The 13,419-nt window shown below is 41.2% G+C and overlaps 6 protein-coding genes across 6 annotated transcripts; 2 read left to right on the top strand and 4 right to left on the bottom strand.

Moving 5' to 3' along the window:
- Positions 1-71: 71 nt before the first annotated feature.
- Positions 72-3,063, top strand: V1512DRAFT_265761 (fungal-specific transcription factor domain-containing protein). Its single transcript, XM_066916962.1, has 2 exons — positions 72-525; positions 577-3,063. Exons 1-2 carry the CDS (start codon positions 228-230, stop codon positions 2,787-2,789), a joined length of 2,511 nt encoding a protein of 836 aa, XP_066770286.1. The 5' UTR covers positions 72-227; the 3' UTR covers positions 2,790-3,063.
- On the bottom strand, positions 2,976-5,770 carry V1512DRAFT_47255 (fungal-specific transcription factor domain-containing protein). Its single transcript, XM_066918405.1, has 2 exons — positions 5,412-5,770; positions 2,976-5,353 (listed from the first exon to the last, which is right to left on the bottom strand). Exons 1-2 carry the CDS (start codon positions 5,632-5,634, stop codon positions 3,162-3,164), a joined length of 2,415 nt encoding a protein of 804 aa, XP_066770285.1. The 5' UTR covers positions 5,635-5,770; the 3' UTR covers positions 2,976-3,161.
- Positions 5,771-5,913: 143 nt separating this feature from the next.
- Positions 5,914-7,473, bottom strand: V1512DRAFT_265755 (chaperonin 10-like protein). Its single transcript, XM_066916961.1, has 2 exons — positions 7,128-7,473; positions 5,914-7,075 (listed from the first exon to the last, which is right to left on the bottom strand). The coding sequence occupies exons 1-2, from the start codon at positions 7,265-7,267 to the stop codon at positions 6,133-6,135; spliced, it is 1,083 nt and encodes a 360-aa protein (XP_066770284.1). The 5' UTR covers positions 7,268-7,473; the 3' UTR covers positions 5,914-6,132.
- V1512DRAFT_265754 (uncharacterized protein) lies at positions 7,470-8,519 on the top strand. The gene has a single exon (XM_066916960.1). It carries the CDS (start codon positions 7,712-7,714, stop codon positions 8,489-8,491), a length of 780 nt encoding a protein of 259 aa, XP_066770283.1. The 5' UTR covers positions 7,470-7,711; the 3' UTR covers positions 8,492-8,519.
- Positions 8,470-9,528, bottom strand: V1512DRAFT_241640 (ketose-bisphosphate aldolase). The gene is made up of 2 exons (XM_066914265.1): positions 9,420-9,528; positions 8,470-9,372 (listed from the first exon to the last, which is right to left on the bottom strand). The coding sequence occupies exons 1-2, from the start codon at positions 9,500-9,502 to the stop codon at positions 8,595-8,597; spliced, it is 861 nt and encodes a 286-aa protein (XP_066770282.1). The 5' UTR covers positions 9,503-9,528; the 3' UTR covers positions 8,470-8,594.
- A 180-nt stretch (positions 9,529-9,708) lies between these two features.
- Positions 9,709-11,777, bottom strand: V1512DRAFT_265750 (major facilitator superfamily domain-containing protein). Its single transcript, XM_066916959.1, has 2 exons — positions 11,163-11,777; positions 9,709-11,115 (listed from the first exon to the last, which is right to left on the bottom strand). Exons 1-2 carry the CDS (start codon positions 11,439-11,441, stop codon positions 9,751-9,753), a joined length of 1,644 nt encoding a protein of 547 aa, XP_066770281.1. The 5' UTR covers positions 11,442-11,777; the 3' UTR covers positions 9,709-9,750.
- Positions 11,778-13,419: the final 1,642 nt, after the last annotated feature.

Raw genomic sequence — 13,419 nt, 5'->3', positions numbered from 1 at the left:
CACAAAAATGTTTATTTCTGGGTTTGGGTTGTCTGTCCCCGCACTATATTATATTTCAAAGTAAGGCTCCTCCTAATAATAGCTTTACACAGGGTGTATCGTGAAATTGGATGTAAGCACCATATAGACTCTTAGGCAGATATTTTCTTTTTTGTGCTTTTGGTTTTTTTTGTGTTTCACAGTAGAGCAGCTATCATTGCTACTGTTTTGCGGATTACTTTAACTGTATGATCCGACACTCAAAGGTCGTGACAGATCTGGATTGCATCCACCAGCCAAGAAATGATAACGTATTGGAAAAGCAAAGTAAGCATGGCTTAGACGCTATTAACTTTGATGGCTCTATTTGCTACAACGTGTCGAATGGTATCGACGATCAAATTCATGACGTTGCAGCTGGTCAGGCTAAGCAAAGAAAAAAAGCAAAGTCTAGAAGAGGTCTGGAAAAGTTGTTTGTATGTAATTTTCCTGGTTGTCAAAAATCGTTTACGAGATTGGAACATTTGGAACGCCACCAGCTTAACCGTGAGTGTGTACATTAGCACACTACATTGCAGCGTAACTAAAATATTTCAGATTATCCAAAGCAGATATTTACTTGTATCTGGCCGTCGTGTAAGAAATCTTTTGTCAGAGAGGATCTTAGAGCACGACATGTTGACAGACATCGCAAGAATGATTTTTTGAAGCAGACTCAAACTGATTCTAGCGCGCATGTTTCTTGTCCACCAGAAGAAGCACTTCATGGAGCAACCGAAGAGTTGCAAATTTTTCCTGGCTTGAATCACGGTCTTGTCAATGGCGCCTTCCAACAGAGCGAACAGACAGCTGTAAAGCATATTGATGTTAATATTCAAAATGAAGTCCATCATCCCATTTCACACAGCGAGACTTTGACGAATTCTGATGTGAGTCATGGCTCTATTAGCTTGGAGATGAACTTGCCCGATTCATCGACTCTTGAGAGCAATAACGATGACGATCCGTTGGAAGTATCGTATATAGAGAAGGCTAGAGTTCCTATCGTTTCCAATGCTTCGCCTTCATCTGCGGATTTTATCGATTGGCTCTTTTCTGATGCAATGCTCTCTGCAAATCGTGATTTTTTTGTGCCAGCAGACATCAACTCGTTTCTAGAATTTCCACTACTAGACACGGCTCAATTATCAACACCGCCTCAATTTAAGCATTCCAGCGCCATGTCTGAAGCCAGATATCTAGAGTTGATAAACTTTATACCATCACTTAAAGATCGGGGTGATTTTTCTCTTGATACCATTTTCATATACATTGAATTATATTGGGAAAAATTCCATTTTCAATACCCAATTCTTCATAAAAAATCGTTTGATGCAGACAATACTCCTTTTCCACTGTTGCTATCTATTATGCTTATTGGGTCCACTTATAGCGGTGACTTCGATTTGTCAGTCGCAATTGCTGAGCCTCTACGATGGATCATATTAAGATCTCCTGGATTTCATCCGCCTACTAAAATTTGGATATTGCAAAGCTTGCTGCTTCTTGAAATTTATGAAAAAATGATGTCTACGCGTGGTTTCCATGAACGTGCTTTTATTCATCATGGAGCAACTCTACAGTTAATTAGAAGAGGTACAATTCTACAGGATGCTTCGCTTGGGTATTTAAACGACACTTCAAATAATTCTTCTTGGCTAAAGTGGGTCGAATCCGAATCTATTAAGCGAGTCGTTTTCATGGCATTTTTGATAGACGTCACGCATTCACTGCTTTTTGGACATAGCTTACTGATGTTTCCTTTTGAGATCCGACTTTCCCTTCCGTGTAGCGATGAAATATGGAATTCTGGAAACGACAAGCGCGAGTTTCTAGGAAGCACAGCAACATATCCATTTTTACTGGGACTTAAAAGGATGCTCAATCAACAGACTGTTGATGTGGACAGTTTTGGACGTAAGGTCCTGTTTGGAGGCCTTATCTCTTTGTCTATTCAGATGTCACAACAAGCCTTACAGGTTTCATCGATTGGTTGGGACTCGTTTCGAGATACGTGGAGATCTACAATTTGCGGCGCATACGAATTTTGTAAAGACGACTTTATCAATCACGGAACATCCGAAAGATGCATTATCACTGAGCCCAGCGGCCCATTGATTTGGATGATGTATCATATGGCGAGCATTTGCATAAATTCTACACGTTATGACCTTCACGTATTTTGTGGAGATAACAAAGTATTAGGACGTTCCACTTCTGCAAATGATTATCTCGCATCCAAGCGTCATATGTTCGAATGGGCTAAAACTCCCAGAGCATCTATTGCTGCATTTCATTCGGCAAAAGCTCTACATCGTGTTTTTATTACCGGTGACAATAGTACTTCGACGCATCCATCCGGATATCTTATCTCGAAAGATGTATTTGTGCATAGGCCTGCAATGATTGTACGTTGTATGCTTACTCTTTGGGCTTATGTTTACTGTCGGAAAGGTCCGGAGTCAAATATTTTACAGTGTACAGTTCAGTCCAGAAGCTCATGGTCCCGGAAAGATCTGGAGTGTACTATAGTAGCAGAGGGCGGCGAGGCGTTCCTAAAACGCTTGAATAGTGCTGCTAGTCCAGAAGAGTTGGAAAGTATGGAGCACACCCAATTGATCGTTGGCCTGCTAAAGTGGGTTATTTCTTCTTTGAGTGGGAGCAAATGGGACTTGATGACTGAAATGCTTAAACTCCTGGATAATTGCGTTCAGCTTAGTTTGGGTAAAGAAAATATTGATGCCACTGAAGAAGAAATGAGTTTACTCTAAGGTGTGATGTCGAGTTTTTCGTGAAATTTTACGTCAAATTGCGGGTTTCACTGGTAACAACTGGCATCTATATCGATTGTAGCGATTGATTTGTCGTGTAGAATTTGATATAGTATTACATTTTGATGGCCACTAGTATCCGGTAGACACCAATCTACCCTAAACTAACACAGACCAAGTATGTGACTATTATGGGTATCATCTAAATTAGACTAGCTGCGTGTTTTTACACTACTTAGTGAAAGAGTGAAATTAAATGCAAGCTCCATAAAAATCCATTCTAACGCCCCAACTTTGTAATCATTAGCCTACTTTGCGCCACTCTTTCCATGTCAAAATCTGAGCCTTAAAACCGAATCCCTACAAGGAACATTAAACAGCAAGACCATTACCACCCCTACACCATCGGTACAAGCTTAATAAACCCCGGCGCCTGCGTTTGCTATCTTCAATTTCTGCGATAATGGATTCTTCTGTTGGACTCGCTCCGTACATACTTCTATTGCTATGAGCAGCGTATCGTTTTCGTTCTTCTAACGCGTCAATCATTTGCAACGCGCCTCTAATGATCTGCCTGAAATTTCGTTGATATTCAGTGTTTAGAGTGACGATACAGACTTCATGAGCACGAACAATAGTTTCACATGCAACTCTGACTTCCTTGTCACCGAGAACATCAACAATGTATAGCAATGTGAAACTTCCTTGTAACATATGAATTCCAAAAAAAAATGGTATAATGCGCAAATCTTGGTCAAGATCAAGAATGCGCTTTGTGCACTTCGCAAAATCAAGAGAATGCTGTATGACGGAAACAAAATCCTGATCAAGCACCATTGTATGGGGCAGTGACAACATATCAATCGGATCCCAATATCCAGAAACCAAGATATGAAAAACATGAATCAGGCATCGACAGTACTCCTTCCAGCAAGTTCGTTGAGCCATTCGCTGAGTTGGCGTGCTTGTGCCAGGAGAAGATCCTGACGACTCATTATCTTCTGGAGTGATACGTTCATAGTCGTCAACACTTTTTATAAAATCATCCAGTCTTTGACGTAACCGTACACGAATAGGTTCCAGCACCTCTCGCGTACAAGCCAAGGTGTTATTCGTCTCGAGTTGATGCAGATCAACAATTCCCCCTAACAATGTCATCAGAGGTAAAAAGTATCCCCATACATCACGTCCAGTTACACGGTATGTAAGACCGCGTTCACGAGAAGAATCTAGTTCAGCAGGTAAAATTTCAGCATCAGACTGCCATATATCATCGCGGCATGGGCGAAACAATGTACTTGATTCGTGCTCGAGTACTGAAATCGGGCGGTTATAGCACAAACCCAGATGGCGATCAACAAGAAACAACAACCACCACACCCTTCTTTTTTCCTCTTTCAGCTCTTCAGAAATAGTACTGGCACTTTTTACCGAAGTAGACGCTGTCTCCACATTAAGCTTCAAAACCCGTGCTAGCCCCCATGCAGCATGCCACCATCGCAGCGAAGAGCCTTTAAACTCAGAGGCCGATGAGATAATACCGAGGTGAATGTAAGTCATAACATCGTCAAGAGTACCTGTGTGATGAGAATGTATCAGGGGTCGCAAATGCGATATTGTCAGTTCAAAAAGTCGTGCGATAATTTCGTTTCGCGAGGTGGGAGTTGCCGTCATGTGTGGGTGATCTGATACATGCGCCGCAATGTACAAAAATGAATACAACAAAGCTGGAGAGCACTGTCGTGGTGGACGATCAATCGCTAAAATTGACGATTTTCTAGTGAAATGACCGATTCCATAAATCGTATTGGTAAAATAAACTTCTAGTAAATCTGCTGCTAGAGAAGGAGATATGAAATCCAAAGATGGTAGTATAGGCGCCAATACAGGATAAACTGATTGTGAATCATCAGCCGGTGGACGAGGACTGCCAGAAATAGGTGTAGCAAATAATGCTGACAGTGAGGCAGGAAACGGTGAACGAATATTCAACCATCGTGGCGTGGTAGTCCCGGGAGTTTGCACAAATATGCTTGCCGTCGTTCCGGAAGTACCAGTTTTTGAGAGGCCGTTTCCATTGAAAATATGAGCAATTTCAGGAGCAATGAAATCATCAAGACCATCCATATAGCGATCCTTTCCCTGTATTTGCCTCATATACTCCGATGTCGTTTGATTAAATCGGTCTTCAATGGGACCGCTCACAGAACTACTGTCAATGGACCCCATAGAAGAAACCGGAGAGACATGGGAAACGTGAGAGTGGGTTGTCCCGTGTTGACTTTGACTCTCGCTTTGAACTTGAGATTGAGAGTGCGTACGGATTTGCTGAGGAGCTTGCTGAATTGATTGGTGAATATGCAATTGTGCTGATAGAACTGGACTCTCAGAAGCCAAAATTCTTTGTGACTCCAATGGAATCCCAGTATGTGTCTGATTTACAGGACTGGCGGAAGCGGTGACGCGTTCTTCTTGTCGCTTTGCTGAAGAAATCGATGCATATCTGTGAGAGCCCTTTCCCCTTTTCTTCATCTGCCTTGCATACTCGCATTGAATGACAAGATCTAAAAAAAATTGGATATTAGTAAAAAAAATGTAAAACTTTTTCACAAAACGACTTACCAGAGCATCTTTTGCATGGTAATTTCCCATCGCATCGTGTTCGAAATTGATTACATTGATCACAAGCACGCGATATTCTTCTCCTTGCCGAGGATGAAGAAATAGATGCTGTTATGCTACCTGGCCTAGCAGATATTGAGGTTCCGTCAACTGTTGACTGTGATGGAAGTGGGGGTGGAGGCGGCACTAAAGGGCCCAATGAACTAGCTGGTTCTGAAAGCATTTGCTCTTCTGATATATAAAAAATGGTACAGTTAAGCCTAATATGCAAGTAAAATTGTGGTTAGTCTATTCAGTGGATTTAGGCGTTCAAAATAAAGAAGGATAAACTGAGAAGGAGATGTCGAAACCGAGTGAGCACAAGAAAGGTGGAGTCTCCAGGTCTAGCCCGCTAAGACTAAATCAAACTCTATTACATGGGTCACGTGAAACTTAATTATTGTTCACCAATTAAGCGCGGGGCTGTCGCTCCGGCAAAATTGGAACTTTACCCCGCAATGCGTCTGCGCGTAATTAACATTTAATATTTAAACTTAATCTACTTAGCTCTGTTTTGCGACAAACTAACATGCATAATCAGCATACTACTATGCTGTGATTAAAAAAACAATACATCAGTGAATGCAATTGTAAAAAAACGCCATGAGTAATTGAAAAGTGACAAATCCGTACTGGAAATCGAGGACATACAAGAGCTCGCCATCTACTCTTATACACGAAATTAATCTTCTTCGTCTGTAATCATGACCTTCACCGCTCCTGACGCAGGATTAGCAGATGTAGCAAAAGCTTTGATTGAATCTTCTAAAGCAAATCGATGAGTGATAAGCTTTTGTACTCCATCCAACAGGCCAGCATTCATAAGTCTGATCGCCTTTGGCCACTGATTGGCATATCGATACTGAAACTTCAATTCAATCTCGTTCACAGACAAAATCATAAAGGGTATGTTTTGCGTACTAGCACCCACTCCAATACAGTGGCACACACCCCGAAACTGTAGTGAGTAAATAGCAGCACTCAAGGACGATTCTACTCCGGTGCACTCAAGTGCAACTCGGGGCCTGATTCCCCCGCCTGCAGCGATTATGTTTACAGCAATTTCTTCGGGGCTCTGTCCACGTTCGACTTTCACAGTACGTAATCCTTTGATCAGCGATTTTGCAAAGTCAAGTCTGCCATCGTCTATATCAGTAATTACAAGAGGGGTACAACCTGCGGCATGCGCACATAGTGCTGAAATAATGCCAATAGGCCCAGCTCCAAGCACAACTGCCGGATCTCCCAATTTAATTCCCGATGTCTCAACACCAAATAATGCGACAGAAATAGGTTCAAGAAGTGCCCCTTCTTCAAACGTCAAACTTCCGAGTTTGTGGCACCATTCTGCGGGATGATTAACGTAACGACGAAGAAACCCCGGAACCGGAGGTGTACTCTTGAATTGAACATCTGGGCAACCATTATAGTATCCGTTCAGGCATTCTTGACACTTTCCACATGGAACACCTGGCTCTAGTGCAACTCTATCTCCAGGTACCAAGGTGGTCACATTTTCATGAACAGCAATAACAATGCCAGCAGATTCATGACCTAGGACATGCTCATCACGAACAACCATAGTAGGTCCGATTTGTCCATGTTTTTGAAAGTGGATGTCTGATCTGGTAACTGCTAGTACATGCGTTCAAAATTCAATGTTTTTCTTTTACTAACCCGCAAATTCCGGTTGCCCTGACATGAACAATCACCTCACCTGGTCCAGGCATTAACGATTCCGGCTCTGCTGAAGCAACATATAGGTCATGCTTTGGGTTAGTATACACTCCAATGTTGGGCCTTTGAGTGACTGTCATGACGCTTCAAATCGAAGTTTGCTGTTTAGACTTTAAAATGAACTTGGAAAATTGAGGAATTCATCGATGAGATATATCAGTTCTTTTTAATGCGATGTCGACTCGACTTTACTCGCTGAGTTCAATGTTTACCCGGACGACTGGCGGGTATTTTGCATTGCATATAGAATGGCTATTCCTAACCCGATGCAGCGGCTCAATCGGTTATTTGATTCATCCTTCCCCGCCTATTCAAGCTCTCGACATATGCCCGGCACACGACATAACACGCTTACGTTGCCTGTCTTGGTCGACTTGAAATTGGTAGATCTCATTCATCCTCTGTTCCTCCGCGGCTTATGCGGCTGCAATTCATTCTTTATTCCCGGGTGTGTTTCTCAGTTCTTTATATTCATTCTCGTTGCTTTATTGAAACATTCAAAAGCAAAAACTATCAAGGTATAGATGTCTACTGACCCGCTTTCATTGTTTTCTTTAAAAGGGAAGGTTGCTTTCGTAACCGGTGCTTCAACAGGGATCGGATATGCAATTGCTCAGACTTTTGCATATGCTGGAGCCAATGTTGCCTTGGGCTACAACTCTTCACCATCAGCAATAAAAACAGCCGAAAACTTAGCTACTAGTGCTGGAGTGAAAGTTAGCGCTTTCAAATGTCCTGTTAGTGAATCTGAAGTTGTTGAGTCTACATTGAGAGAAATCGTTAAGGAATTTGGAAAGCTTGACGTTGTCGTCTCTAACGCTGGAATCACATGGACTAGTGGTTCATTGATAGACCCTGAAGATCACAAAGCTTGGAAAGAAATTATGGACGTTAACGTCGACGGAAACTACTATGTTGCTAAAGCGGCTGGTCGCATTTTTAAAATGCAAGGATTTGGGTCTTTAATCTTTACATCCTCTATCTCGGCTCTTATTGTTAACATTCCTCAAAGGCAAGCCGCTTACAACATCTCTAAAGCTGCTGTAACTGCACTTTCCAAAAATTTGGCTGTAGAATGGGCAGGGTTTGCACGAGTAAACTCAGTATCTCCTGGTTATACAATTACTGAGATCACTAAATTTGCAGATGTTGAAATGAAGAAAGAATGGAAAAAGTTGACACCACTTGGGCGGGAAGCTCACCCGTCGGAATTAGTCGGTGCATACTTATATCTTGCATCGGATGCTTCTACATACACCACAGGGGCTGATATTGTTATCGACGGAGGATACACCTTGTTATAAACTAGTTAATAGAGCGAACATTTTGCATTTATGGCTTTCATTGTACAATCCATATACTAGTTTTCTTGCCGGACCAACATAATCCAGTGTTTTTATCTCGCAATCAAACACGCCCGTCAGCTTTAAGCAGCTTAATTGCCCATTCGGCATCTTCCTGAAATGCTGCAATTCCTCCTTCTGTCAGTTTTGTCATTTCAAGGCTTGAAGCGTTCTCAGACAAGAATTTTCGATATTTGACGTACAAATTCTTATTCAAATTTACTTTCCTCACCCCACTATCAATCACGCCAGAAATAAGCTCTGGTAAAATTGGATTGGTGCCATGTAACACCATCATAACTCCACAGCTTTTGCCAATTTCTAGTAGTCGATCCATTTGCCAATACTTTAAGGGTCCTCCAGGAGGGTAAGGCCCGTGAACGTTTCCAAAAGAAGGTGCCAGAAAGTGCACACCAGTTGCTTCCACAAACCACTTTGCATCATCGGGTTCTGTATACATCGCTTCCATGTCGACGGTGGGCAAACCATCTTCGCCTCCAACAATTCTTCCCATCTCCGCTTCAATAGTAATATTTTTGGTCGCAGCCAACTCGACGATTTTCTTCACAAACTCAGCACCAGCTTTAACGTCATTGCCAGTTGATGCGTCAACCATTATAGAGTCGAAAGGTAGTTCTAATGCTGCAAACACATCATCATGATTGGTACAATGGTCCAGATGGAGGGCAATTGGTACTGTAGCCGCTTTACAAGCCATAGACGCAAACTTTACAAACTCCGACCCTTGAAAGTGCAAAGACCACGGAAAAATCTCTATAATTGCAGGTGAGCGGAGTTTTTCGGCTGCTTTGATCGCTCCCATTAGTGCATCAGTGTTGTAACTAATTGATCGATTAGAGTCGCTCCTTTTGTGCAAGAGACGTCGTACCAGTTAAAGGCAGGAACAGCAAATTTGCCAACTTCCGCTAATTTCATAACTTTGTAAGTTGTGTTTGTATCCGGGAACGGCATTTTAATTTAGAAAGAATCTCTGCTTGAGTTTCCGTGTAGTAGAAAACATAAGATAAACGTTCAAGATTCAGGGGCTTGTTCAGGGGTAAGGGTAAGGGTGAAGAACAAAATCTAAGGTTTATATAATTGTTTTTTATTAATGAAAAAGCGTCGATGCTCCGATGATCACTCAATCATGTACAAGCTTAAAAAGTCCAATTTATTTTGTAAATATTGAACAAGAAGCTGTGATTACAAATGCAGATCAATTAATCTTGCTTGTAATCATCACCAGACTCCACCTCCACAACAGTTTCATTAATAGCTTTTGTCTTCTCAGCGATACTATCCGTTTCAGCGAGACTATCATCGCCAAGTTCTATTACATCATCTCCATCAAGAACAAGGTAAGGTTTCTTGGCATAGTCATGCAAATTGTCCCGTGTAACAAAAAGATTGTATTTGTTTTTCACCAATCCACGCTTCTTCGCATCCCATAACACTAGTAAATGACAGGTGTAGATTGTAACACAGTTAATGATGGCCGTACCCAGAGCGGCCCAATAGCCCCACGGAAATCTTGGTGACTTGGATGCAGGAAAAGCAACGACAGGGAACCAAGCGTAGTTACAGTACCAAATAGTATTACCAATTGCAGGCAAATACCCTCGAAGCTCAGTATCGTCCTGAAACACTTCAGATATCCAAGCCATAAACTGTGAAAAAAATGACGATCCAATGTTTGGAATAATATTTGCAGCAAATTTCAGTCCAAATGGAACATCCCAAATTCCTAATACTAAGTTTCCAAAAATGTATGGTAGCAAACAGGCCATTGACAATTGCCATCTCCACCGAGTGTAATCAGAGATAATAGCAAAAAGATATCCGGAGACAATAGAAACCGCGCTCCCAATAGTAGGCAAAATGTTAATCATCTGTACATCATAACCAATGTCTTCGAGCCACAAGTTGAAATAATCGCCAGCGCCTGTAATGTAAGCTGAAAACGGTGTAATAAAAGCCCAAAAACGCCAGCCGGTAAAAATACGCAGAAAACGTTTAACCGTCATTTTTTTGGTACCAGCTTTTCCAACTTCAGTCATTCGACGAATTGCATAGTGTTTGTCACGTTCGGTAAAATAAATTGCACGAGTCGTAGTCGGGAAATCCGGAATGCAAACGAATCCTACTAATGCAACAGGCAAAGAAATGCAGCCATCAACAATAAAAAGCCATTGCCATCCAGCATAGCCTCCTACACCATTTAGGTTTGTATAGACAGCAGCTTGGATATAGCCGGAAAACATAGAAGCCATGGCCCAAGACATATCCCAAATAATAACTCTCTTAGCAATTTCTTCGGGTTTGTACCATGAGCCAATGATCATCATCATAGTAGGATAGCAAATGCTTTCAACCATTCCTTGAAGAAACCGGAATACATAAATATATTTAGCTGAGCGTGCTCGGCACAGAAGCATAACAAAAACAGTCCAAATTAATTCACACACAGGTATCATGATTGACGGACGAGCAAATGACAAACTCATTTGGGAAGGAACAGATCCAACCAAGTAACCACAGTTAAACAGGGTAGTAAAGTAATTGTATTCATTACCATTTAATTGAAGCTAGGCCTGTCAATTGCGATCATCATTCAAAATATTGGGGCACATACGTCTACTTTCATGCCACTCACATAGGCATTGCTAACGTTCTTTTGATCCAAGCTTTTAATTGCGTAGCTCAAAATCAAGTAGAAAAGCAGACCTCTATCAAGCTTGTTCACGAACCTTCTCTCACCCGGAGGTTTGCGAACAACTTCCCAAAAGACTGACATAGTTACCCTCCACTTAGAAGGCTTCCAGTCTGGAGGATCATAATAAGGATCGCATGTTGGATCTGCTGCGATCATCTCCATAGTCACTTCATTGCGATTAAAAGGCCAGATTGCCATCTCGTCAGAACACTACAGCTAAAACGTTCTAACGTATTTTGACTGCTAGGCATTTTGACGGAAGAAATGACAAGCTTTATATACTTTTTGTTTTATACACCTAGATTTGGCTCTTCAGCTGTAATCACAGCATATTGGACGTCCAACCCTTTCCTTATCTGTCTAGAGATGCAATACAAGCGCCGATGCACCAAAATCACGCATATACGTTTTAATAGCCTCGGGTAGCTTGATAGATAGTGACAGACAGCTGGAAAAGAATAAGCCTAATGCATCTTCAGCCTGATAGATAAGAGTGGGAACTTTTAGAAGGCTATGATCTCAAGTAACCGTTAGAATCGTACAGGAATACGAAACTTTAAAACCAACGTGACACGCACGAGCCACAGATACTCCAAACGGGCCTACTCTTAATTTCTTTATCTTTATTTAGAGAATACAACAAGAACAAACGAGCGAACCTATTAATTTTCAACACCAATTCGTACTCCATTTCATCAGTTTTGCTGGAGAGAGTTAGAGCTTTCGGCCAACGACATAACAAAGCTTGGCCCCAACAGCTTAACGCTTAAATTTTGTTTAAAATGGCACGAAGCTTTTCTTGTGATAGCAAAAAATTTACTTAGCACTAATCACTTGTATTTAACTTTCACTAAAATGGCTTGCCATTCTTATTAAGTACCTCCAAAGAATTTAAAACAGCTTTTTTCATTTTGAATCAAACTTTCTTTTCTCTATACTTGTTGTTAACTAAATCGTTCTCTTTGGCATCATTCTGGATCATCAAATTGCAAGTGTAAATAGTAATGGTTTTTGCAACTTCATAAATTAATGTACTGTTACTTGTACTTCACTAGTCTAGATGGAGCATATATGGAGTAATTGTGCCCAGTAAATTGATCTGCTACTATTCGTAGCATGATCATAAATCGGAGGCACAGCAATGACCAAAAAATGTCAAAATATTCTCACCAACAAATTTCTGGGAAAGAACAATGATTATTACCTGTTGTCAGTACACGATTGAGAAGTTTTACAAACTTGTCCTACCATTGGGTACTCGGGGGGAACTGTACATACCGTCAAAGCTTATAAAAGTTCAATGCCTAATGTAGAAAACTGTCGATCAATTGGTTTATAAACTTTTTGTAGGCTTTCAATTTGAGAAACTGCAGAAAGCTGTCGCGGTTCGTATCTTTGAAACAAGGTTAGCTTTCATTGTTCCTTATGCCGCCGTGCCACAGTCACTTAAATGCTAATGCAATCTGAGACATTCCTGATAAGCTTGTATACTCAAAGCGACACCGACCGCCTTCTTGTTCACTTGGTGCAGTGAAAAAGCAAGAAATGGCCAGCGCTTAAGCATTGGCCAAGACTAAGCTAAGCCCTCTGCTTAGCTACTGCAGCCAAACTGACAATTCATTAATTGCCTTTGTTACCAATGTCCCAATATAGATTTCTTAAATATCTTATTTACTATCCCACGGAATGCTTAACCGTAAATGGTCGGTTTAGTGAATGTCTACAACACATGAAATTAAAGAATACGTTTGAAGATAAGTGCAAGCCACTGACTGATGCGCTTTGAACTGTCACAAAATATTTGCCTCATCCCTATTGCTTCGCCTGGAAAACTTGAAATTTCTTATGGTTTGCGACTAGTCACTTTTTGATAATATCAGATTATGCAAGCTGTGGATTACCCGAGAACACGCTAATTAAACGTGTTAAGTGACATTCGATTCCATCATGCATCTTCCTGCATATTCATCTTCGTTCTTGCAGATCATTGGTAGACAATATAAAAAAAAAACATTTCCAAGTGAGTCAAGTCAAGTAGGCTCAGTGCCGAGATTACCTTCATAATTGTATGGACATCTATGTAACTGACAGCAGTTAAGAAAATGCAAATTTGGAGCGCACAATAAATATGCAGAGGTATGGCTGTACATTTGCCTGTTCTATATTCTCTACACTA

The sequence above is a fragment of the Lipomyces arxii genome (assembly GCF_038497795.1).
Source record: "Lipomyces arxii strain Phaff 12-163 unplaced genomic scaffold V1512scaffold_15, whole genome shotgun sequence".
In the NCBI taxonomy this organism is placed as follows: Eukaryota; Fungi; Ascomycota; class Lipomycetes; order Lipomycetales; family Lipomycetaceae; genus Lipomyces; species Lipomyces arxii.
The sequence above is the reverse complement of the archived record's forward strand: the minus strand, read 5'-3'. Positions and strand labels throughout refer to the sequence as shown.